Genomic DNA, 25,988 nt, shown 5'->3' on the forward strand with positions numbered 1-25,988 from the left:
TTTTCCAATTTTGGTTAATAAAATATGTATAAAGTCAAAGTATTGAAGCCGTAATTGAATATTTTCAAATATATGTGAATAGTTTTCTGTTAATATACAAGTTTCCTTATGTGAATAGCTGTATGTACATACACAAGTATACTATCCCTATGTGAATAGCTTTGTGTGAATAAATCCTTAGTAAATAGCTTCCGAATTAACAACCTAAGTGTAAGTCTAACTTTCCCGATATACATATTTCATTAACATTAGTATAAATACTGTAGATCATTTGTCGTTAGTACTGTGATTTTATATCTCTCCTGTTTATCATGATTGTTAATCAATATTGTACCGAACTAAAATACTAAAACAAAACTTACAACAACAAAAATATGCAATTTTTCAGTTGAAGTAATAATTGTAGCAACTGTCAGCCTGTAAATGTAGGAAATACTAAGATCTGGACATTCACCTGAATAATTCAAAAAGTTTGATAAATAATTTTGATTATCAGTACAGGTCACAATGACATCTATTACAATACAAAGTAACTACACTATTGGGTGTATTTGTGATTTTGCTGTTTGATATTTTACACCCTAATTCTATAGTCTACAGATTAATAATATCTTTGCTAAAATGCTATGACTCTTGGTTTATAGGTTTTGCCTCGAATATACAAATCATGATCACTTTCCGTTTTAAGATGTTGATTGAGCACAAGGCTCTACCTAATTTTCATATTCAGACAATTAGGCTAACAACAAAACATCTACATTTGATTAAAAGGTGTTACATAGAACTGATTTCTTAGTGTTCAATGAATAATGTTTTTGTGGATAGTTATTGTATATATGATATAACGTCACCGATTAACATATGGAGTGTATATTATAATGATATGTATGTCTATATACTGTTTAATGTCTATCTATTGGATATCCCTGTGTTCCTGAGAGCTACATCAAATACAGAACAGGTATCATCTTCCGTGAGGCTCGAAGGCTTTAGGACGCATGTTGTGTGACCGTGTACTGCGAGATGGTGTCTGGTATTTGGGAGATCTGGAACAGGAAAGAGAAATCCAATTTACAATTAGCTACAAAAAATTTACTTGCAAAATATTCAGTGCACAGATTACAATTTGCTTTAAAGCAGGACTTTTTCATTTGATATTAGTTACTACATTATCACTGACAATCAAAACCAGGGAATGTTTTTATTTTCTCTTTGACCTGGAGTGTAAAGGTTAACTTGAGAAATCTATAAAAGCCTTGTTATGTTCTTAATGTTAATTAAAGTATTTACAGCAAAGTCATACTGTACAAGGCCCTAGTTTGTTAATGGCCCATCAACACATTAAGGTAATACACAGACAGACAACAAGTAAATGGCAGGTGTGTTAGGAGAGAAACAGATGTATAAACTGTCTCAAACCAGATGGGAATGGAAATACAATTATGGACAAAAAAAATATTACAACTGAAAAAACTCACTCATAACAAGTTCCAATTATTATGAAAGTGTATGGATTTAGTGAGAAATGAAGACCAACAAAAGATTAAACCAAATTTTCTCACAACTCAACACAGAGGAATATTAATTGAAACCAAGCAACCTTAGGCCCAATGTTCTGTTAAGCCTAGCCGGGGTAAACCTGAGTATGCTTACCGGTCTCCCTTGGTAGGGGTCTCGGTGATCAACCTGGATTTAGCTTTTGGTGTGGATTTGGGGGTAGATGGCTTAGCGAAAGAGAAGGAGATTTCAGAATCCTCCCTGCAATGTACAATCAGATGACAATAACTACACATGCAATGTAATTTTTGATATTCAAAGGATGAATTAATTCCATCTGATTCTTTTCACTCAAATTAGAAGTATTCAATATTACACGTAATACAATGTTAACTCCTGATTAAAAACTATTGAAAATTTCTATTTAAAGACGAAAGTAAAAATCAAAATTTTAACAAAATTATACTGGTATGTTCCCTTACATTTCAAACTTTTGAAACACTGACCCAATATCACAAAGTACATACTTAATAGGCATGAAGGTGTCTCCGTGTGTCGTATCGCCCATACTGACGCTCTGTTGCACCTTCCCATTGTCTCGTGTGGGAACCTCACCCTGATATAACACAATCATCATGACAGATTTTTTTCTTCCAAATATTTTACTTAATTTTCTGCTCCTAAAATTTTCTTTATATCACAGATTATTTTAATGCCAAAAATATTTGCAATTTACTTACACAATCAACATAAACATTAATTTAGCTGTTTTACATTATGATATTTTCAGAACTCCCTAAGGTTTCCTGAAAGAATATCCTTAAAATTGTTTTAACAAAAAGGAAAATCTCAAATAATTTAACTGAGTGCATTATAATTTTATAAGTCCTGTTTTACATACTGCACACATTAACACCTACAACAATCAAGTTAAAATCTCAAGAGAAAATACAGTAAGTATGAATATCTCCTTCTTTCCTTGTATCTATGACATGGAAGGGGATTTCCTGTCCACCTATGTGTTTCTCATGACAATAAACTTAACACACCTCATCATCATACTCCCTTCGTACAGCATCACTCAGTTCTCGTTTGAGCGTTGTCACATGGTGTTTGTGGGATTCAACATCCTCTTCAAGAGCTTTTATTTTGGCGTATGCTTGCTGCTGAGCATCAACGAATGCACCAACCAGATTCTGTAATTAAATATCATATTTATAATAAAATACCCAGTTGATGTTCAAGAAAAAAAAATGGAAATATACTGAGAAGGTATTTTAGTGTTTTTCATGCTTAATTGAAAATAGTTTATTATAAGCACTAAACATAAATTCGCCATGTTTCTGCATGTTACAGAAAACATGTCATGTGTAAATTATCACTGAATGCCAGAAAAAGAAGTTTGTCAATAGAGGTATACAGTAGTTTCTATTACCCTAACTATGAGTAGACTTATATCATGATCAGCCTTCAGATCAATCTTACGTAGCACTGACTATAGACTAAGACTAGTCTTGGACTGATTTTATTTAGCACTGATTATAGACTATGGCTAGTCTCAGACTGATTTTACTTAGCACTGATTATAGACTATGACTAGACTCGGACTGATTTTACTTAGCACTGATTATAGACTATGACTAGTTTCGGACTGATTTTACTTAGCACTGACTACAGACTATGACTAGACTCAGACTGATTTTACTTAGCACTGATTATAGACTATGACTAGTTTCGGTCTTATTTTACTTAGCACTGACTACAGACTATGACTAGACTCAGGCTGATTTTACTTAGCGCTGATTATAGACTATGACTAGTTTCGGTCTTATTTTACTTAGCACTGACTACAGAATATGACTAGACTCAGACTGATTTTACTTAGCCCTGATTATAGACTATGACTAGACTCGGGCTGATTTTATTGAGGACTGATTATAGACTATGACTAGGTTCGGACTGATTTTACTTAGCACTGACTACAGAATATGACTAGACTCAGACTGATTTTACTTAGCAGTGATTATAGACTATGACTAGTCTTGGACTGATTTTATTTAGCACAGATTATAGACTATGGCTAGTCTTAGACTGATTTTACTTAGCACTTATTATAGACTATGACTAGACTCGGGCTGATTTTATTGAGGACTGATTATAGACTATGACTAGTCTTGGACTGATTTTATTTAGCACAGATTATAGACTATGGCTAGTCTCAGACTGAATTTACTTAGCACTGATTATAGACTATCACTAGACTCAGACTGATTTTACTTAGCCCTGATTATAGACTATGACTAGCTTCAGATTGATTTTACTTAGCACTGATTACAGACTATGACTAGACTCGGGCTGATTTTATTTAGCACTGATTATAGACTATCACTAGACTCAGACTGATTTTACCTAGCACTGATTATAGACTATGGCTAGTCTCAGACTGATTATACTTAGCACTGATTATAGACAATGATTAGTCAGACTGATTTTACTTAGCAGTGATTATAGACTATGGCTAGTCACAGACTGATTTTACTTAGCACTGACTACAGAATATGACTAGACTCAGACTGATTTTACTTAGCCCTGATTATAGACTATGACTAGTCTTGGACTGATTTTATTTAGCACAGATTATAGACTATGGCTAGTCTCAGACTGATTATACTTAGCACTGATTATAGACAATGTCTAGTCAGACTGATTTTACTTAGCAGTGATTATAGACTATGACTAGTCTCAGACTGATTTTATTTAGCGCTGATTATAGACTATGGCTAGCCTCAGACTGATTTTACTTAGCCCTGATTATAGACTATGACTAGTTTCGGACTGATTTTACTTAGCACTGACTATAGACTATGGCTAGACTCGGACTGATTTTATTTAGCACTGATTATAGACTATGACTAGTCTCGGACTGATTTTAGCACTCTGGTAGTATTTGTGCTAGTCGTCGCACTTTTCACTTTCATCAATTCAGTCCTATCTCTTGCTCTTGTTCATTGATCACACAAGCAGTACTAGTTATACAAAACTGAAGTATGAACCATACATTCATTCAATACATGTATACATTTTTTATGCAAATTGAGCATAACATGTCCTATTTAAAACCCTTTTATGAGAAAAAGAAGACCTTCTGCTGATAATTTTATACAGGTCTCCCTGTATTATGTGTATCCATCCAGACGTTTTTTTTCGAGGTATTAACACTACTTTTGTCCAGGTAAACTATTCTATCAAGGTGTCACAGTCAAAATCTAAATATTTTACCTGACAAGCGATCAGTTCCGGACCTGCCTTCCCCACGTCTGTTGGAATAAAGTCAGCATTCAACAACATTTTGGAGAGAGAAACATCTCGACCCTGGAGTCCTCTAGAGAGGGATAACTCTTGTCTAACCTGTCAACAAAAACACATACTAATTTGTTGGGTGTAAAATACATGACTAGATCACCTAGACAGTACTCTGAAATGTGTTAATACTGTAACCTATATAAAGAATCTTTAAAATAGATTATTATTATCAACCCTAACCCTAAATTGAAATTATAAAACTTTCCTGTGTCTTTATATCAAATTATTAACTGACACATATCATACAGATGAGAGATATAGATTTCTACAATAGGGGTATTTAAGAAAACATTTGAAAGACAATAATGCATCATCAAGATAATCAATAAAATGATTATTTCTCTTAATGACATAGATCATATGGAATGACACATAACGATTTGTTTATGGAATAAAAATTAGATAAATAAATATACACATGGGTTGTCCATTAATACCTGATCTAGGGCACCTTCCACTGAGCGTATGTACATCGTTAAAATCTCCTTGTCCCTGCAAAACAAACGGACAACTTTGAAAGGGATCTCAAAAAATATTCCAATAAAGTAAATATAGGGAAATTTATAAGGATTACCGGCACATTAAATTTCAAGTACTCGCCTTCTCATTCCAAGCTCAGACAGATTTGAAATATTTGAAGCTGCCTGAGACTTATATAAATAAAACATTATAATATAAGTTTTAAATATGTTTTTTTTTTCAAAGTTATGGAGCCTTTTATGGAAAATATGGACACTCATAAAGAAGATATAGAAAGGTAAAAACAAAATGTGGTCGATATCTTAGCTTTGTTAAATGCCATCTGTATAGATGAAAAAATCACCTTGCCACAGTTCTCAATGCCCGTTCAGCATCAATGACATTAGTGTTGAGAGATTTCTTCTCCCCTTCAATGGTGATCACTTGTCTATTCAGCTGTCGAAGGGTTTGCTCTTTCTTCTTCATCTCAGACTTGTGCTCAGCAAGTCCCTGAAACAACAAACTCTGTCTACTGAACAGCCTCATCCCACCAATCTTATGATACCAAATCACATTCTAACAATACATCTACTGACTTTGAAGTGTTTTTGTTGACAGACACCATGTTACAGGAATTATTTTTGTGTTCACTGCTACACACTGGCAATATGTCTCTAGGTTACTTTTCTAGCTAGTGCAGCTTAAATTATAAAACAACACCACCTTTTCTTGAACTGAGATTTTGAATTATCCCGTGAGACTATTAACATTAATATCTTTGCAAGCATGTTATTTTCTTATATTTAAATGTGTTCTTTGTATTTAAATCTTTCAAATCTATAACTAATGGGGGGAAGTTTACTAGAACAGTGTATTTCAATGTTTCAATCACATCCGACACCCCAGCCATACCCGACACCCCAGCCATACCCGACACCCCAGCCATACCCGACACCCCAGCCATACCCGACACCCCAGCCATACCTGTACAGCACTGGTAAGAATCTGCTCCTTCTCCATGCCCTCCGTAGTATACAGGTCAAGACGAAGGGTCAGTTCTTCCAGTTGTCTCCCCTGCTCCAACAACAGCTGCTGGGCCTGTTGTTCCCGTCGTAAGGCATTGTTTAGCTCAAGACAGACACTCTCGAACTTATCCATCGATACAAATTGAGGATCCTGATAAAATATTTAAAAAAACTTTTATGATAACTACTATTTAAAACATAAAATCTGACAAAACAAGGACAATATGAACGAAGAATCCGAGACTCTGCGAGATAAAAATTGAGAAAAGCTACAAAATAGTGAACTTATTTAATAAGTAACAAAACAGATTGATCAAACTATTAACAGCTTTTGGAGTTTGTTACATGGATAAAAATGGGATCTTTGTTTCATTGCAGTAATTCATTTTCAGAAATGTTAAATAAAATAGATAAATTATGAAAAGGTAGGCATAATGATCCAGAATTATAAGTGATGTAACAACTGTTTTATCTTCCTGTCTAGTGCATGCAACATTTGCTGCCAAAAATAAGATAACATTGCTTTAATACTGATGAGTTACAAAACTTTAGAACCAGTAGTATTTAATAGTTATTTTGGAAGCAGTTGATAAAATAGCAGATTCCGAATACATTAATCAATCTGTACTCAAACACAACATGCTGTAACATGACTGATTTATTGACGGATCTATCCATTAAAAAATCATTCAATAATTAAATATGCTATTCTCTAACGCACTGTCCATCAATGAGGAGTTTTGTTTGTTTACATTAGGGTGTAGATGAGATCAGACACTGTCTGTTTTATAACTCTATGTACAGACTACTATTAGATCATCATTGAGGCCACAGACACGCAATGAGATAACACTGGTGATGGATTTAATTTTAAAATGCCTTAACTCATTCACCCCTGAAATTTCATAATGAACTATTCCAACCTTTGAATTGAAAGAGTTCAAATGTGTCTTCAGGGGTGAATGAGTTAAGCTTCTAATGACAAAGACTAAAGTCGTCTTCTATCTCAAAAATGGTATACTTACAGGTGGCTGAAGCATTCATTCAAACCTAAGAGTCCTAATGGAAGATAACATGCATTTCTGGCATAAAAATTGTCAACCTAACTATTCACCTCTGAGATCTGGTTTTTGAGTGCTTCGTCACGGCCAGCCTCTGTGACCTCTTCCTTGAGCCTTTCCACCTCGACCAAAAGTCCACGGCGCTCTATCTCCACTGCATGAAGGCGTTGTGTAAAGTTTAGGATCTGACTCTGCAGAGCTCCCAAAATGTCCTGTAACAAGATAGCAATTCTCTTCAGCAATGATCAACTTAAATGATAACTAGAATTTTGTTTTTGTTCACAAAAACATGTCTCCCCTTATTAGCCAATAGACAAACTTCGGTATAAAAAAATAACAAAGGGCCACATCTCTTTATATAGTGGGGCACTAGACCCAAATTTAGAATTCAACACCCCTACTTCCCAAGATACATTAAAACTGTGGCAAGTTTGGTCACTGGTTATGCTGTGGACAAACTTCGGTATTCAAAATAAACAAAGGGACATAACTCTGTATATAGTGGGGCACTAGACCCAAATTTAGAATGCAACACCCCTACTTCCCAAGATACATTAAAACTGTGGCAAGTTTGGTCAATGGTTATGCTGTGGACAAACTTCGGTATTCAAAATAAACAAAGGGACATAACTCTGTATATAGTGAAGCACGAGACCTAATTCCAGTGCACTGCACACCTTCTGCGGGTGATGCATGCATACCTAAAGTTTCATCAAGATATCTTTATCTTTAACGGTTTTAAAGTTATGGCCCGGACAAGTTGCCATAACAAGAACCAGAATAAGAACAATACTAATACAATATTCGAAGGGGAGACATAATAAAGAAAATACAGAAAAAACTTCCTGTTTTACAGTACATGTGTATTTACACTTTCGCATATTCAAATGAGAGTGACTACCCTTACATGGAAGAGGGCTATGTGATTCCTTTATTCAATGATCGTAACATCACTTACGTGAAGTGGTGCTCTAAACTGCCTTTGTTCATAATCAACAATGACATCCTTTACAAAAATGTTACCGTGGCAGTGCTTTGTACTGCCTTTATTCAAATGAATGTTGCCTTCTTTACCTAGTGTGGTGCTATCACTGTTAACATGACAATGATCTCCCCTACCTGTTGGTTCATGCTGCCTGTGATCCATTGACAATTACCTCCCTTACCTATTACAATTTTGTATGCCGACCATTAAACTGCAATAACCTCCATTACCTGTAGTGGTGCTATGTGCTGCCTCTGTTCCAAGGGTTTTCCAGCACATGTCTTGGACAGACCTCTGCCAACCATTCGCATCAAAGAATTGCGTTCACGGTATGTTGTGTTGGGGTTTCCTGTCACGCCCTCAAAATGACGGCCCAGTTTGTCAATCAGTTTTGTGAATGTGTTCCTTGCTGCATTAACTAGTGCCCGTGATTCAGTCGCTGTGAATAGATTGTTAAGTCCAGCAATACACTGTCGTAATTAGCCATATTTAAATCTTCGAACTAGTGATCATCAGTCAAATGATAGATTCATTAATATGAAACAACTGATTAAGTATTAATCTACATCTACGTTTTCAAAAACACAAAATTAGAAACAAGCCTTATCACAATTGTGTATCTTTAAATATTTTACACTATATCTGTACAACAATTATCATTAATGAAGAGTCAAGCTTACAGATCATGTTTTACCATACCCTGGTTGTATGTGAGAATAATGTATTGAGAACAAGAGCACAGGGCAAAGTGATATCGTGGAAATGGCAGGGATTTCCTGGTTTCAAATACAATTATCGTACTATAATACCAAGTTACCAGGTATGTAATACAGGAGGGATTTTTTAACTCACCTCTCCGACCTATTTCAATTAAGGCCCCTTTTCCCCAATTTGACAAGGATAGTTCCAAAAGTTTGATTTTTTTTTTTAGCTTTTTGACATTCTTTCTTTGCTGATAATTTATGAAATACTAAACTATAGTAAATAAGACATATTTATGAGTTATATCAGTAGATCAGATATTATTATGAATAATTCAAAAGAATTTTATTAATGTTGTCGAGGTCATAAGGTTTTCTCCTTAACACATAAACTTTGACCTGACTCTTCATATTACATATGACCTTACCTCCATCTTTGTTCTTGATGTGACCTACGACCTCAAGCAGTTCTGACATGGACGAGACAACCGAGTGGAGGAGATCGGGACTGGAAACCCATTTAACAATATCAAGGCGAGACTGACGCTCATCTGTCTCCAGGTCATCATCCACGCCATCTACAGAAAACAATGTAGTTCAGTATACCATCATCCACACTGTTCACAGTCCGCTATGTAGTTCAGTTTACCATGTCTGACCTCAGAAACACCATATCCCTTATAAACGCCCCTATATCTATCATCTTTCTGATCTGAAAACCCTGTCCCTTCACTGTAATTTACAGACTTACTTGAAATTGATGTTGGAAATAAAAAAAAAATCCTTTATAAATCCATGTTTTAAATTCTTTGGGACCTTTTGATTAAACACAAGTCATTTCTAAATAAATAGTATAGGTTTCTTTTTTTACATTTAGTTTAGTTTGTATGTTAATAGTTTTCCTTTTTTATGAGAAACAACTTGCATTTCTCACAAGTCACAGAGTAAAAGACAGGTCAATGTGCTGTCATCATGTTATCAGTCTACACTGTAATTTAAATCAAATCAAACTCATTCATACTGTCAATTACCTTAACTAAAAGATGTATTATTTCATTTTAATTCATGTAAGGAACGATTACAAATTCATGTAACTAACATATATGCATTTTGTCACAATTAAGCATGGCAATCAAGCTGTTTTCACAAAATTCCATAAATTCCAATCCTTGTGACTGAATCGCAGCTGGCAGAAAAATTAGATTAAGAAAGCTTGGTCTTTGTGTTATGCCATCTACATGAGTATATTTGACATCACACACAATAGGTTATGAGCTAGGACGAATATTCCTTACCTCTGAAAGATGTGACAGCTGGCCGCCCTCCTCCAGTACACACAGCTATGCCAGTATGGTAGAACACAGAGGTATCATACGTCACAAACATTTTAGTACACGAGCGTCCCAGATAACGTAATCTGTTAGCCGCTAGAACGGCTATGGCAGCTGTACGGAACACCAACAACGGATGTCTTTTCCTTTGGATTTGAGTTTTACTCTTCATGTCTTTCTCATCTTGCATTTCAGATGCTAATGTGTCAACGAGCAGTTCAACTCGTTCACGAAACATATCCCACATACACAACTGTTCTTCCAGTAGGTGGCGCTGTGAAGCAAGTCGTGTAGCTCGCGAACACATCGGGAACAGTGCTCCTGCGAGTAGACTACACGCACCTAAAAGTGATGCATTCTGTGTCTGTGTCTCTATGACCTGAGCCCGGAGGTCGGAACACTCCGTCTCCAGTCCCTGTTTCACTGTTCCTGTCATGCGAATCTTGTCCCAAGCCTGATCTGCCATTGCTTGGCTCTTCTGTAATGACCAAAAACATTAACACCTGCGTCAACAAGCCATTCATTTATAAATATATCTCACAACTTTTTCAATTTCTTCATATATCTTTAATTCATATTTATGTATCTTATGTTTTACACAGTTCTTCCCATAACAGCAAAATATACCCCTTCCCCACACAATAAAAACATGATTATCACATTGTTTTACTTATACTGAGGCATGTCAGAATTTCAATCCAGGAATAATTTTTAATTTAGAAATCTTGGTCACTTTCCTGCAGAGAAGCTATCGCAGAAATGCATTGAGAACAGGCAAATGTTTTGTTTTTTTATTTCAGTGTGAGATTGAAGTTCCCAAAGTTACATTGAGTCAGATGGCAGCTTTAATAGTTACAGTCATCTCTATATTTAAGAGCCTCTATGATATAGAGAGCAAACTGCAACTTAGTCGGAAGTTGTAGCGCAGAGCTAAGCATACCTCTGAGTAATCTGAAGCTCAATGAAGAGCTGTGATAACTATAACCTTTTTAGGAGGCACTGTGTTTACCTTAAAACATGACTTACTCAGTTAGGACCTATGATTACAAATGAGCAAATCTGTGGTAAAGAGCTACAGTTTCATTTGAGCAAGACTAAAGTACAGTTAAAAGCTGTACTGACTTTGAGCAAGATACAGCGAGATAGTGGTACATTTAAGGGATGCTTACTTTTGAGCATCCTGTAGTATGGTTAGTTGCTGTACTACAGTAGCGAGATACAGCGAGATACAGAGAGATACAGTGAGATACAGCGAGAAAGTGGTACATTTAAGGGATGCTTACCTTTGAGCGAGACTGAAGTATGGTTAGTTGCTGTACTAGCGAGATACAGAGAGATAGTGGTACATTTAAGGGATGCTTACCTTTTAGCGAGACTGTAGTATGGTTAGTTGCTGTACTAGCGAGATACAGCGAGATAGTGGGACATTTAAGGGATGCTTACCTTTGAGCGAGACTGAAGTATGGTTAGTTGCTGTACTAGCGAGATACAGCGAGATACTGGTACATTTAAGGGATGCTTACCTTTGAGCGAGACTGAAGTATGGTTAGTTGCTGTACTAGCGAGATACAGAGAGATAGTGGTACATTTAAGGGATTCTTACCTTTGAGCGAGACTGTAGTATGGTTAGTTGCTGTACTAGCAAGATACAGCGAGATAGTGGTACATTTAAGGGATGCTTACATTTGAGCGAGACTGAAGTATGGTTAGTTGCTGTACTAGTGGTACATTTAAGGGATGCTTACCTTTGAGCAAGACTGTAGTATGGTTAGTTGCTGTACTAGCGAGATACAGCGAGATAGTGGTACATTTAAGGGATGCTTACCTTTGAGCAAGACTGTAGTATGGTTAGTTGCTGTACTAGCGAGATACAGCCAGATAGTGGTACATTTAAGGGATGCTTACCTTTGAGCGAGACTGTAGTATGGTTAGTTGCTGTACTAGCGAGATACAGCGAGATAGTGGTACATTTAAGGGATGCTTACCTTTGAGCGAGACTGAAGTATGGTTAGTTGCTGTACTAGTGGTACATTTAAGGGATGCTTACCTTTGAGCGAGACTGTAGCTCCGTTAAAAGCTGTGCGTAGTGTGCCTCGATCTCCTCCTTCTGTTTGTGCCAGGACTGCTCACGTTCTTTTGTAAGTGATGTGAGTTTGTTGAGCTGGTCCTCATGAGAACGTTGCATGTCTTCGACCAGTTCCTCCTTAGATTTCAATGCTTCCTCTAAATGAGTTGTCTGAAGTTATCAAAAGTTTACATAAGTTTTAGACCTTCTACAAGTCATATTTTCAATATGGTTAGTTTTCAAAGAGTGCATGTTTTTCTCCAATTATTCTTTATTCAGTGCAGACAGAAGTTGTCTCTTTAGTCCGGAACTATACCAGTGTTTACAGCACACCTGAGTTAAAACACATGATTGCCTCTCGGCCAACCATCCTGGCGACTGATTATTTCTAACATAAACAACTTTCTTAAAATGTACAATGTCCTCCAAATAACTTGTTTTCAATTATCAAAATTATTATGATAGATTACATCTAAGTGCTATTTTAAAATAATTTAATAAAAAAAAAATGGATTCATTTGCCTTTAAAATCTCTTCTTTAGCGAGAATATAATTTTCCTTTCCCTGTGTGATACATTTTTATTTTTCGAACTTCTTAGTTGATAAATTACCTTTTCCTCTGACCTCTGGACAATGGTTACCAAACTGGACACTTGTTCATACACAAGGCTGGTCAGGTCAGCCCAGGAAAACTGTGTATAGCTTGGCTCTTTTGTGGGGATACGCCCAGCTAACAAACGATGATGCATGCCGTGCAGAAAGGCCAATTTTTCCTGAAAGTATAAAAATTACATTTTATCTGTATCAAGAAAGAAAAAAAAACATATTTCAAATATGGCACAAAAAAGTATTATTTTATATGTTATTTATAATTAAGCTATATTTCATTAAGAAGAGGTGAACATTCATCTTTTATTTACATATTCTTATCTAAGAAAAAGCACAAGTTTACATTTGGGATTGTTCATTTTTGTCTAATTTATATCAAATTTGACCACAGAAAATCTATTTTGTGTGATAGTGATTGTTTAACAAGGATTTATTTAGTGTTAAATCATGCTTTACTTTTTTTAAGATCATGATGATGGAAAAGACATTTTCCCCATTACAGTTAGGGATTTAAATGTAACGAAATCAGTTGATACAGTAATCAAAAAACAGGCTACTTACCTCGTCTTCAGCTTTATGTCGTTTAACTAGCTTCATAATCTGGAAAACAAAAACTGAATTAAATATTTGTGGTTTTAATTTTACTCTTTTACATCTGTTTCATGATAGGACCATAAATTCTGACACTGGATCTATTTTCCAAATAAATATGCTATGGTATAAAAATAGCGACAATTACAACCAAGTGAAAAATAAAGAACAGACATATATAGCAATTATATCTCCTACTGGAGATATTTCTGCTATGTTCCCAGCCTGTAGAATAAATGAAGTTGTGGGATACATTGTTTTTTGACAGAGTAACTTTAGAATACTTCCTATTAATGGTGTTGAAATTTCAACTCCGTAAAATTGTTCCGGTAACAAATCCACTAGAGTTTTACGCTGTGTAATTAAAGATGGTTCCTGAAATAGACAGTCTTGAAATAGACGGTCCTAAAACTAGACAGATCATCTCTTGGTGAAGGAGGCATGCTATCTAACTCTTGGTTAAGGAGGCATGCTATCTAATTGTAAAATACATCTCCTTCTAAAAGAGTTCCACAATAAACTCATGTACTTTTGGAACATTTGATTCTAACACAAATTACAAATATAATGCATAAGGCAGCATCTTCATTTTAGGCTGACCCAAGCCCATTATTGTATAGAGGTCACGGACAAACATCATTATAGGTTACAGGAGTATGATCCAGCTATTGTATAGAGGTCACGGACAAACATCATTATTGGTTACAGGAGTATGACCAGCTATTCGTATAGAGGTCACGGAAAAACATCATTATTGGTTACAGGAGTATGATCCAGCTATTGTATAGAGGTCCCGGACAAACATCATTATTGGTTACAGGAGTATGACCAGCTATTTGTTTAGAGGTCGCGGACAAACATCATTATTGGTTACAGGAGTATGACCAGCTATTCGTATAGAGGTCACGGAAAAACATTATTATTGGTTACAGGAGTATGATCCAGCTATTGTCTAGAGGTCACGGACAAACATCATTATTGGTTACAGAAGTATGACCAGCTATTTGTTTAGAGGTCACGAACAAACATCATTATTGGTTACAGGAGTATGATCCAGCTATTGTGTAGAGGTCACGGACAAACATCATTATTGGTTACAGGAGTATGATCCAGCTATTTGTTTAGATGTTTCAGACATTACACAGTTTATAAAGTCTCTATATCACTCTCCACTACCCACCTCCTCAGAGAGTTCATGGACGCGTTTCCTGTCCTTGGTTTGGTTTGAACTTTTACTCTGTAAGTCCATCTTCAGTCTGGCCATGTGACTCTCCAGGGCTCCATACTCAGATCGCACACGATTCAACTCTTTGGCTGTCCGAGTGTAGTTCTTCTGGGCATCCTGTAATGGAGAAATATCAATAATATACATCACAAAACATTATCCATAGTTTTGCCCATAAATCTGTTGTATTTTTTTTAATCTCCAAATACCTATTTTGTGATAACTCATAAAATATATTGTTTTCAATTTTAAGCATGTTTTTGCGGGGTTTTTTCAGTCTAAATAATGCACCCTGCATCACCCCCATACCAATAAGTGGAAATTTAACTTACATTATGTCCCAACTTTAATGGAAATGAAGCTAAACGCATAGTCTAACCCAAGTCAGTGAAGCAGAAAATATACTGGTAGGTCACAGTGACCCTCCTCAAGAAGTATCACCATATGAAGTTTGATGACTATTGAACTGGCAATACAAGAGAAATGGAGTGAAACACAAAGTTCAACAACAGAAATGGAGCTTTACCTCAAAGTTTAACGAGGGTCAGTGAGAAGAAAATATAGGTCACAGTGACCAACATTTCACATAAAGGTGTAGTACTCTTGGAGGTATATCTACATATTAAGTTTGACGACTGCAGGAATTGAAGTAATGGAGCTAAACGAAAACTTTAACCAATATGTTGTTTATATAAACCAAAAGAAAAGGAAAACATTTAATCTCCACCTGTGCAAATGAGTGTTGCATAATAAAAGAACTTCTTCCTGAATGAATATAACCACCCTTAATGTTTACCTATAATGATTAACATGATTTGTTTTGTAAATCTCCCATGATCACAATATATATATATCTGACCATTTTACTGATACCTACCTCTAAAGATTTGTCCTTGGCCCAAATCATCTCCTTGAGCTGGTCAACTTCCCTGTTCAGGCTGTCTGTTTGCTTCTTCATCCGTCCAAGCTGTTAAGAAATATATTCATATCTTAACCAGTTTCTTTTGGTAAGAAGGATTTCACTGACTTAGATCCCGCATAATGTGCATATATGTGATAACAAATCTCTTTATACAAAAGTGGATACAGTTTAGATAAAATATCCCATTAGTGTTGATCACCACAAAATCACATCCAGTAGTAAAATCACTGCTTTCTGTGGCCATGTCTTAAAAGTCTTCTAAGCTTATGTAAATCTACATGTTCTTCATCATTTTCACAGAATTGAAACAAAATCCAAATTAAATCTTCCATCAATATGTACTCATATTGATTTGTATATAATATATATACTACCAGGTATATCTTTTGTGGTTTTTTTTTTTTATATTTATAATGATTTTCTAACCAATTAATCATCCCTTTTAACTTAAATCTGAAGACCTAGTCTGGATTTTAGTTGTCTTCCCAAATGAAGAAGAAACAATCCCTGATTCAGAACTGACCACCTCACCTCCCCTGACGTGGTGTCCAGTCGCTTTTTGTATTCTGCCAGCGTTTGTCTTAAGGACTCCAGTACCGCAGAAGGATTGGGCTGTTTTGAGGAATCTTTCTTTGATTCTGTACCAAAAAACAAAAATCTTTATAATTTGAAATTATTGCAAAAACAGTCAACACAACACAGAATACATTTATTTTCAGCAGGAGCGAACTAACTGTGTTTGGAAGTCTCCACACTGGAAAAGTATGGATACACATCGTACATGTTTAATAACACTGAAGCCCTATAAGTCTAGCTACCTTTAATTTCACCAATAAGAGACAGGTGGACCTATTACAGAAATAGTTTTGTATAAAATCAAAATGCTGAAAACACAGGGGAATGATTGATGGAGATGAAAGTAAAATATAATTGTTCTATAGACGCCATTTCATGAGGACGGAAATTGGTCAGTTGTACTTGCATTCTAATATTTCTGTATCCTTAGGTGAATATCGGCAAGATTAAGAGTGTCATTCATCGAACGATATTACTCAATGTGGTATCAAAATACATGAAGAACCTTTTAACAGTGAAATATAAGGTATTACTGGTCCAAAAGGGAAAATTAAGTTGAATTTTCTCTAATGTAATTTTTATTTTTCACACATAACCATCCATCCAATCTGAGAGCAGATTGAGTGTGAGACATAACAAACATTGGGTACTCTCACATAACAGACATTGGGTACTCTCACATAACAAACATTGGGTACTCTCACATAACAAACATTGGATACTCTCACATAACAAACATTGGGTACTCTCACATAACAAACATTGGATACTCTCACATAACAAACATTGGATACTCTCACATAACAAACATTGGGTACTCTCACAAAACAAACATTGGGTACTCTCACATAACAAACATTGGATACTCTCACAAAACAAACATTGGGTACTCTCACATAACAGACATTGGGTACTCTCACATAACAAACATTGGGCCCCCTCACATAACAGACATTGGGTGCTCTCACATAACAAATATTGGGTACTCTCACATAACAAACATTGGGTTCTCTCACATAACAAACATTGGGTACTCTCACAAAACAAACATTGGGTACTCTCACATAACAAACATTGCGTACTCTCACATAACAAACATTGGGTACTCTCACATAACAGACATTGGGTCCTCTCACATAACAAACATTGGGTACTCTCACATAACACTTGCCCTGAGGTTTTCTTACTTTGACATTACAAGTCTGCATTTCTTATTTCCAAACTTTTGGGCAGGAGATGAATTATCAGTTATATATCTTCTTTATAATGAAATAGGACACCCAGTCTAGCAATGGTATGGCAGACCTAAGGAAAACAAAGTCTACGTACTGCCTTTGCTGGGTTCTACAGAGAAGTTATGGAGAAGTAGTTCTAATTCCCTCATGTTTCCTCCATATGTCTCCTCCAGGTATATCTGGCGTTTCTTGGCCTTGGTCAGCTCATCCTTGAGCTCTGTGAAGTTTTTCTGGTGCTGCTCCAGCTGCTTGGAGAGATCGCCTATCACAGTCTTCTTGCCCTCCACTTGAGCAGTCAGCTGCTTCTTGACCGAGCTATACTCCCGCTCCACCCTACAGAACAGTGTTGAATAATTTTTCAATGTACATTCTGTTGATATAATCAAAGGCTGATTATGAAACTACAATCTGTTCTTATAAACTACAATTATACTTCATTTATAACCCAAAGTCAATTTCTGAACATATGTATTTTAACTAAAGTCCCATCTAATCCTAGCAAGATACCATTAGTACCAGCTACACTGTATTTGCATGATTTTTTATCAGAACTGGGTTGATCGCCGGAAACTAGGTAACTCAATTGTTTAAAGCATCTTTCTAGAGTTCTGAGGGTTCCGGGTTCAAATCCTGGTCTTGTTGCGCAGTTTTCTTCTCTTGTTACATTTGGTGTCCAAGTAACTTTTATTAGAATATTTCTGTGATCTGGCACTTACTTGTCCAGTTTGTTGGAGAGATCTTTGCCGTTCTTGCGCTCCTCTTCGTAGCTATGCTCCAGCTCTCGGATCTGTTTCGTGAGGCGGTCTATAGCTTTGTTAGCCTCATTGCTGGCCGACTTCTCCACCTCCATAGCTCCTTCCAAATCTCGCACCCTCAACTATGAAAACGAAAAACATCATTTTGTTTCTTAAATAAATTATGAAGTTTTAAAATAGCATTTACAGTTTAAAATTGTATTAATTCAAACGATATTTTTAAACAATAAACCAAAATGTATGCTTCTGATTTCATATTCTCAACTGTGACAATTTTTAGCAGTTTCAAGTGTTTTTTCACTCAAAATTTCTAATACAGTAGAACCATTTGGTCAACGAAAATTAAGTAACGTAGGTGACAGCACTTGCATGGTATAAAAGTCATTATCATTGAAGTTCAAACTATGCGACTTACTGAGAATCACATCACAAATGTTCTGTTGCAGTGGACAAGTGTTCACATGTATCACTCTGAGAAATTAGTCAAAAAAGACTCAGCAAGTTTTATTTCTGTTCTCATGTTAATTTTGCATAATAACTATAATTTTAAATTACTATCGCTCATTATCTCTTCATTACATAATATGTATTTCATTTACAGGCATATCTTCACAACCTATAGAAACACAACACTAACATTGTAGTTCCCCACAATGATATAAACACATTACCTGTACAATCTCAGAGTTAAACTTTGATTCCAGGTGTGCAGCTCTCTCTGCCTCTATACTCTCCTCAATCGTTCGTAGGCGCTGGAGAGCTGTCTGCAAGAAACGAAACAAACTTGCCATTGCTTAAATTGCCTTGAGAATAATAATAATAATAGCTACAGTAGGAACATATTATTATAACTCAATAACGGTTAATGCCTGTTCATTTTGACCCTGCGGTTGTTTAATGTTGTGAATAGTTACAATAAATCACTTAAAATCTATTATGAGATAAATGTTATCTTGCTAAATTGCAAGGTTAACAGGAAACATATTGTGAATATTCATTTGACACATTAACTTTAAATCAAGTAATAAACTAGGTGTTACTCCTCAGGAATAAAGCTTTGTAAGAACAAGCATGAAATTAAACCACCCATGAAAAGTGAATGATTTACGGTAAGTTTATAGAATATCCTGTTTTTCTGATGATCCCAATGACTATACAACTCAATCCAAAACTTCCACTTATCTTAGATATTTTTCCAGGCGTATGTAGTACGTTTACAAGCACACTAGTCTAGAAAATCTTGACATTAAAGCTCACAAATATATCAATAGACACAAGTCATACCTCTAGATCTTTCTTTAGGCGATCCTCTCTTTCCTTAGCATATTCCATTTCTGTGAGTGTTCTCCTTAAATTTTCCAACTGATTTCTTTGCTCGTCTGTTCAAAACAAAACATATACTAATATATTAAAACACATATTTTCCATTCTTAACTAGAATTTTTTGGATACACATAATATTTCGAGTACATGATTATTTTTTAGTATTGCGACAGTTAAAATAAGAGCCCTGCAAGTGAATTTCTGGAGAATCATTTTACCGGTAAGCCAGAGTTTCAGAAGATTGACACAGCCAGCTGCTGCATGCCTCTATATAAAAGTCCTAATGATTGGTGAGCTTGACAAAATTATCTTGATTTTCAATCTGAAGATGCGTGAATGTTTGCTTACTCTCCAGTTCTTGGTTCTTCTCTTGAAAATCAGACAGAGTACTGTAAAAACAATAAACAATAGGATGATAAAAATATATACATGTATGTAAAGAGCAATCTGGTGCACTACTGTTTCATGTTAAATATAGTAACTACTTCCAAATCCAAATATAAATTTGTTTAATTATTAATTTAAGATAATGTGTATCAAACTAATTTTATAACACACAGTACACACCCATCTTGCTGAAGCACAATAGCATCAAGTTTGTCTCTCTCTGCCCTCAGTATTTCCTGCTCTGTGTGACTCTTGGCTATTTCATGGTCCTGTGTTAAGAATAAGTTGAAAGGTTATTTTATAAAATCGATTTAGAAATGTATTCCTTGTATTTTTTTGTAAATTAAATCAAATGGAAAACAACAAAAATATAATGTCACCTACCTATCCTCAAAATAAAAATTATATTCTTGACTTAATTAGCATATATGTTCTGTAAGTATGGTACCCTTTTAACATTTCAACTACAATAAAATACTGTAGACATTTGATTCAGTGATAAATACATCAACACATCCCTTTAAACAACAAACTAACCATGTCACTCATTGAAACATGGGTTATATACAGGATATATATATTAACGCACCTTCTCCTCCTTCTGTCGGTGGAGTTTGTTCGCTGTAGCTTCGACTTCTTCCCTAAGCTTGTTCCTTTCACATTCTGTCTTTCTCAGCATCTCTTCAAGGTCACTAATCTTCTCTAAAATTGAATTGTAAACTTTACAGTAATGTGAAATTCCATCATAAAGAAAGTATTATAAGCTAGTCCTGAAAATCTGGTTCAATAAATAAATAATAAATAAGAGATTTCTAAATGCTAGCTGAGAATGACTTATTTCTTAATAAATGGCTGGTTCATACATTGTCTAGTTTATGGAGGAATCGGTGATGTTTAGTATGCCATATGAATTTAAACTCAGTATGAAATATATAGAAATTTTATCATTTTTTGTTATTATGCAAGTCAGCATATCACAATTTTTTATGTTGAAGTAACACTTTGGCAGAGACAGCAGACCAAGAAAAGACAGAATTAGGATGGAGTATTTAGAAAGATTCAAACAGCGAGATTGGTAAAACCCTGTTTTTCAGAGCAGAAAGGGTTCCAGATTAGACAGGGTTGATATACTATAATATTTAAGAGGGAAATTCCAGGACCACATGTAAAACCCAGTATAGCCGGATTCAGAATAAGACAGATACATATATGCAAAAATACGTAATTTTGAAATGACAGCATTTCAACGGAAAGAGATGGTGAATATACTTCATTTGGAAGTCATAGAGGCAGATTTTTATATCAACATCTCTACTGAAGTAAACTAGATGATTAAGTTAATCATTCCTACTTCCTAAGTGTTCTCTTGACTCCTTGTAGGTGGATTCTTTTTCAAGTGTTGAATGTTTTTGTTGTGTAACATCACGACGTGTCTTTGTCAACTCAAATTCTAAGTTCTGTCTTGTAGCTTCGCCTTTTTCAACCTGGGCGCGAAACTTAGCCAGTTGGCTTTCCAAGTCAGCAATCTGCAATCACAAATAAAAGTAATATGACCTACCTTTATTTTGATGAAAAAGTCTATCGTTTCTGTATGAAATTGTTTAGCTTTAGTAAAGGAAAATATGTTTGATGCTATAGGTTTGATTGTGAACGACTCCCTCACTTAATGACCACGGACAACATGCAATATAAAAAGCTCTCTCTGTTATTGGTGGGTAAAAAGACCAAACTTAACCAAATATGAAACAGGTTAACAAGCTTTGCATTCAAATCTTAATTTTAGAATAGGAAAACATAACATTGTGACAAATGTCCATGCATCACGTTATATGATTTAGTTTACTGGTGTAAATACCTCAGCATTGTTTTTGCTGGCAGCATGTAAGCGTTCTTTCTCTACAGCATTTAAACGGCGTCTCACCTGTCCTACTGTTTCTGAAAAATAAACACAAGTCTATGAATAATGGAATGTTATTCCTGTGATCATGAGATCCAATCAGTTTTGTTAACGGTCGAGAAACTACCTTTCCAGGCTAAAACTTTGGTAAACTAATTTCAAAATTATTTAAAAAGTTGGGAATCCTGTACATGTATATTTGTCTATTCAGCTGGAATCTGTCAGGCAATGCAAGTGGGCCTTATATCAGTATCCCTGGCTGATTGGGTCTGATATGAAAAGTCATAGCAATGGTATCTGGTGTACAGAGTAAAGGGGACCAGCTAGACTAACCCTGCTCAGCGTGGACATCCAGTTGAAGCTGTTTGATTTGGGACCGTAACTGATTATTCTCTATGCGGTATTTCTCTTCCTGCATAGGAGTCGTAAAGATTTTCCAGTTCTGTCCATCACCACCAAAGTAATTGTCATCACCTTTCTGTAAACACATTGATAAAAGTTATTAAAAGCAAAATCTGTCAGGAAAAAAAAGGGAAAGAAGCAGAAAAAACCCATGTACATTGTAAATTTGCACTGTTTTATACAGTTGCATATAACATTTAATATATGGTAGTGATCATGAATTGTTTACAGTTAATCAAGGCATAATAGCTTTGAAGTTCTAGCATGCAAAGCAAATATTTATTTTCAGTTGTCAGGACAATTCCATATTGAAAATGTGCACTTTATGGGAAATATCATGGTTCATTAAATATCGATGAAACCCACTTCCTAACATTGCAATAAATATTTTATTAGAAATCATCAATAAAACCTATTTATGTATAACAATATCTATGAAATCTGAGTTGCTCTGCATAAACAAGTTTTTTTATCCTAACCTTGTAACCTGCCTCAAATTCAGTATGCACATGTGCATGTATTTTCTCTGTATAGAATCAATATATATAAAATCAGTACTCATAGTTGAATCATGATGATCACTTACTGTAGGTGTTGTTGGCAATGCTTCCCCATGGTTAATTTCTTGGGACTGGCCCTTCTCAGTCTCCATCATAACAGTCTATCTTGCAATTAATGCCTAAAATATTTGAAAATAATAATAATTATGAAATAAGTTTTTACAACTTATATCAAGGGGGGGGGGGGGGTCTTAATGTGGGAGGAAACTGGAGTAACTGGAGAAAACACACATGGTCGGGCATGCGCAGGTGCCCCCTTACTTTTTTTACATACGATCAGGGAATCGAACCCTGGCTGCTTTAAGCTTGGTGAAAGGCAAGTGTACTATCCACTGCACCACCCAACCATTGATTGATCAATATATTAATGTTGTATTGCAATACACTAATTCGATATTCATCATTTATACTCTTAAAACAATAATATAAATGGAATTACACACTTTGACACATACAGTAGGCCATATTTATACATTACAAATGGAAACCAGAAGTATATTTGAACAAGGCTAGGGGAGCATATGAAAGACCTACAATGGTGTGTTTAAGAAAATGAACCTTCACCAGATCAAAAAGAAAATTCACAGTATTTATAAGTATACAACAAAAGTGTAGTGACAAGACAACATCGATCAAGACGCAAGTGATTGTTTGGGGAGGAGATATATATCAACACGAGGGAATCTAACCAGAGATTTAGATAAAGGAAGAAGGCCGGGAGAAGAAGGAGGAGGTAATTATGAAGCAAGATCAGGGGGGTTAACCAGACTGATCACGGGTTTCCGTGGCATTATGATTAACGACAGACATCTGTCAATGAATATTTTTGGATACAGATATTTGAGTCCTGGACTCATGCTTTACCTGTTGGACTTGCAAACAATTTTAAACTCACTGTATGTTAAAGCAATGGGGCTCGTCAACAAATTAAAAATTATATTCAGGTCAAGTCTGAAAGAATCCTTTAAAAATCACTGGTGTCAAAAGTTTGGTTCTGAGGCAAGTTGGAGTCTGGCTTGTGGTTTATGTATACCAGCCCAGGAGCATATGGAGTGCTAAAGGAAAGTTATTCAAGCCATCCTTGAGAAAGTTGACGGACTGTCAGCATAACTCTCAGATTGGTATTAAAGTTCTTTACTACTTATATTAATAAATGTTACAGGTGATATAAGACATTATTACCCTTTTGAGAAAAATCTAGGAATCTGATTGGTTAAAAACTACAGTGTACCAAACCGCATTCATAAATCTCAGGGGGTATACGAAAATCTCAAGGGGTATACGGTCATGTCACATGATTCTCAGCAGTTATACGGTGGAATCACATGATTTTACAAGGGGTATACAGGTCACGTGTCTTTGTATCTTGTGGCTGGGCATCGGGAGACAACTCGCATTCGTCGTCTGCTTCGCGGTTTACAAAATGGCAAATCGTTTCGCTTCGCATACTGATGAGGAAATACTCTCCAAAAGGGCTAACTATGTGCCACATAACACACAAAAGTCGAACAGATGAGCGGCAAACATGCTGAGGACGAAGTATTTAAAAGAAAAGAATCAGGAAGAACAGTTCGAGGAATTTGATAAAACGAAACTAAATGAGGTACTGTGCCTGTTATTTTTCTTTGTTTTATTACAAAAGACTCAAAGGGGTAATAAATTTGTTACACAGATTTTTGGCAGGGTATACGGGATGGTATGACCCTAAAAAGTTTCGTATTTCCTGAGGCCGATATCTGTGTAACTAATAATACTCTTTTTTACTTGATAAGGTTTCTAGTTATTGCTGTTTACTTGTTGTCATTAAGATGGTTGTATTATAATTTTTGACAATTGTAAACTTTTAAAAACTGGAGTGATTATTTTTTTGAAAAGGGGAAGGATTTTTTTCTTTCAAGAAATACAGTCTATCTAAGTAGTTAGTACTGATGATAACATAATTGCAGGGAGAGTGCTGGGGAATACTTTTATAGTACTTCCCAATGATCCCCATACATTAATGTTATATATACATGTATATATATTGCTATACCCATATATTAATGTTATATATATATATATATTGCTATACCCATATATTAATGTTATATATATCCGGTGTAATGAAGGTCTCCACGGTCTTTTGTTGACAAAAGATTCGGCCCAGACTTATAAAATTATATCTCCGTGAACAAAACTGATGTTTATTTCAAATCCATAATCATAAATAGGTGATAATGAATTGAAACTTGTGATCAAACCGTAGTTTATTCTATGACATTCGTTGTAGTACTATGGTATAGTCCTAACGGTGTCCGTATTAGTTACTATTACGTTGAACGTGTTGAAACTGGAAAACATTCAAATGTACAAAATCACACTTGTCAAAGCGCAAAACTTAATCCTAAAGACATGCATGTGTATAGTTATCGGTACTTCTAGTACACATACTTTACCTTTTTCGAACTATCGATACTCCTTTAAAGCAGCAATCGAAGTAAATTACATTTCCCGCTGACATATTTTTGTTTGCACCGCCATGATGTTTACAACAACCGGAGAGGACGAATTATCTAGCCTGTGATTGGTCAAAATTACCAGCCATTGACGAACCGCGAAAGGTTGAATGAACTTGCTAAAACATGTCGCCACACATTTACAGCGGGTCAATTTTATAAAGACAAAATGTTCAGTGATAGGCTTAATAAATTTTAATAAAAGTGTCTTGATTGTTTCAGTAGATTACTTTAGATATCTGAAATAATTGAGATATTCAGATTGAAAGTATTTTGAGACCTTATATCAGAGACATAACTTATAAAGCCATATACGTCTCTGCTTATATTACATTCAAAAAAGAAATTGAACTGAAACTAAGTCAATTAAAACAGCAACTTCAGAACAGTAATATAACAGATGGTGCTATAACTATAAGAGAAATAAAGGAAGTGATTAAACAACTACGGACTGGCAAATCAGTTGGCCAAGATTATATCAGCAATGAAATTATTAAATATTCTTTAAATGTAATTTTACCACT

At 35.3% G+C, this 25,988-nt stretch overlaps 1 protein-coding gene across 1 annotated transcript; it reads right to left on the bottom strand.

The window, feature by feature from the left end:
- On the bottom strand, positions 1–25,508 carry LOC110455038 (coiled-coil domain-containing protein 171-like). Its single transcript, XM_021504928.1, has 30 exons — positions 25,405–25,508; positions 22,996–23,088; positions 22,341–22,485; positions 21,966–22,045; positions 21,462–21,636; positions 20,700–20,812; positions 20,291–20,379; positions 20,072–20,112; positions 19,685–19,779; positions 19,072–19,164; positions 18,362–18,522; positions 17,740–17,978; positions 16,366–16,472; positions 15,790–15,879; positions 14,868–15,029; positions 13,658–13,696; positions 13,099–13,260; positions 12,470–12,658; positions 10,387–10,900; positions 9,520–9,669; positions 8,621–8,829; positions 7,459–7,617; positions 6,304–6,495; positions 5,684–5,829; positions 5,298–5,352; positions 4,777–4,905; positions 2,547–2,693; positions 2,025–2,113; positions 1,654–1,758; positions 1–1,046 (listed from the first exon to the last, which is right to left on the bottom strand). Exons 2-30 carry the CDS (start codon positions 23,062–23,064, stop codon positions 965–967), a joined length of 4,026 nt encoding a protein of 1,341 aa, XP_021360603.1. The 5' UTR covers positions 23,065–23,088; positions 25,405–25,508; the 3' UTR covers positions 1–964.
- Positions 25,509–25,988: the final 480 nt, after the last annotated feature.

The sequence above is a fragment of the Mizuhopecten yessoensis genome, unplaced genomic scaffold (assembly GCF_002113885.1).
Source record: "Mizuhopecten yessoensis strain PY_sf001 unplaced genomic scaffold, ASM211388v2 scaffold8123, whole genome shotgun sequence".
In the NCBI taxonomy this organism is placed as follows: Eukaryota; Metazoa; Mollusca; class Bivalvia; order Pectinida; family Pectinidae; genus Mizuhopecten; species Mizuhopecten yessoensis.

What these genes read in the sequence shown, in the direction of transcription:
- LOC110455038 (XM_021504928.1), bottom strand. Translation starts at nt 23,064, where the DNA reads ATGATGGAGACTGAGAAGGGCCAGTCCCAAGAAATTAACCATGGGGAA. An exon ending in AGCTACAGTCTCGCTCAAAG is followed by an intron (nt 10,901 to 12,469) that starts GTAAGCATCCCT and finishes TGGTCATTACAG; the next exon opens with AAGAGCCAAGCAATGGCAGA. An exon ending in GAAGGGAGTATGATGATGAG is followed by an intron (nt 2,114 to 2,546) that starts GTGTGTTAAGTT and finishes GTGTTATATCAG; the next exon opens with GGTGAGGTTCCCACACGAGA.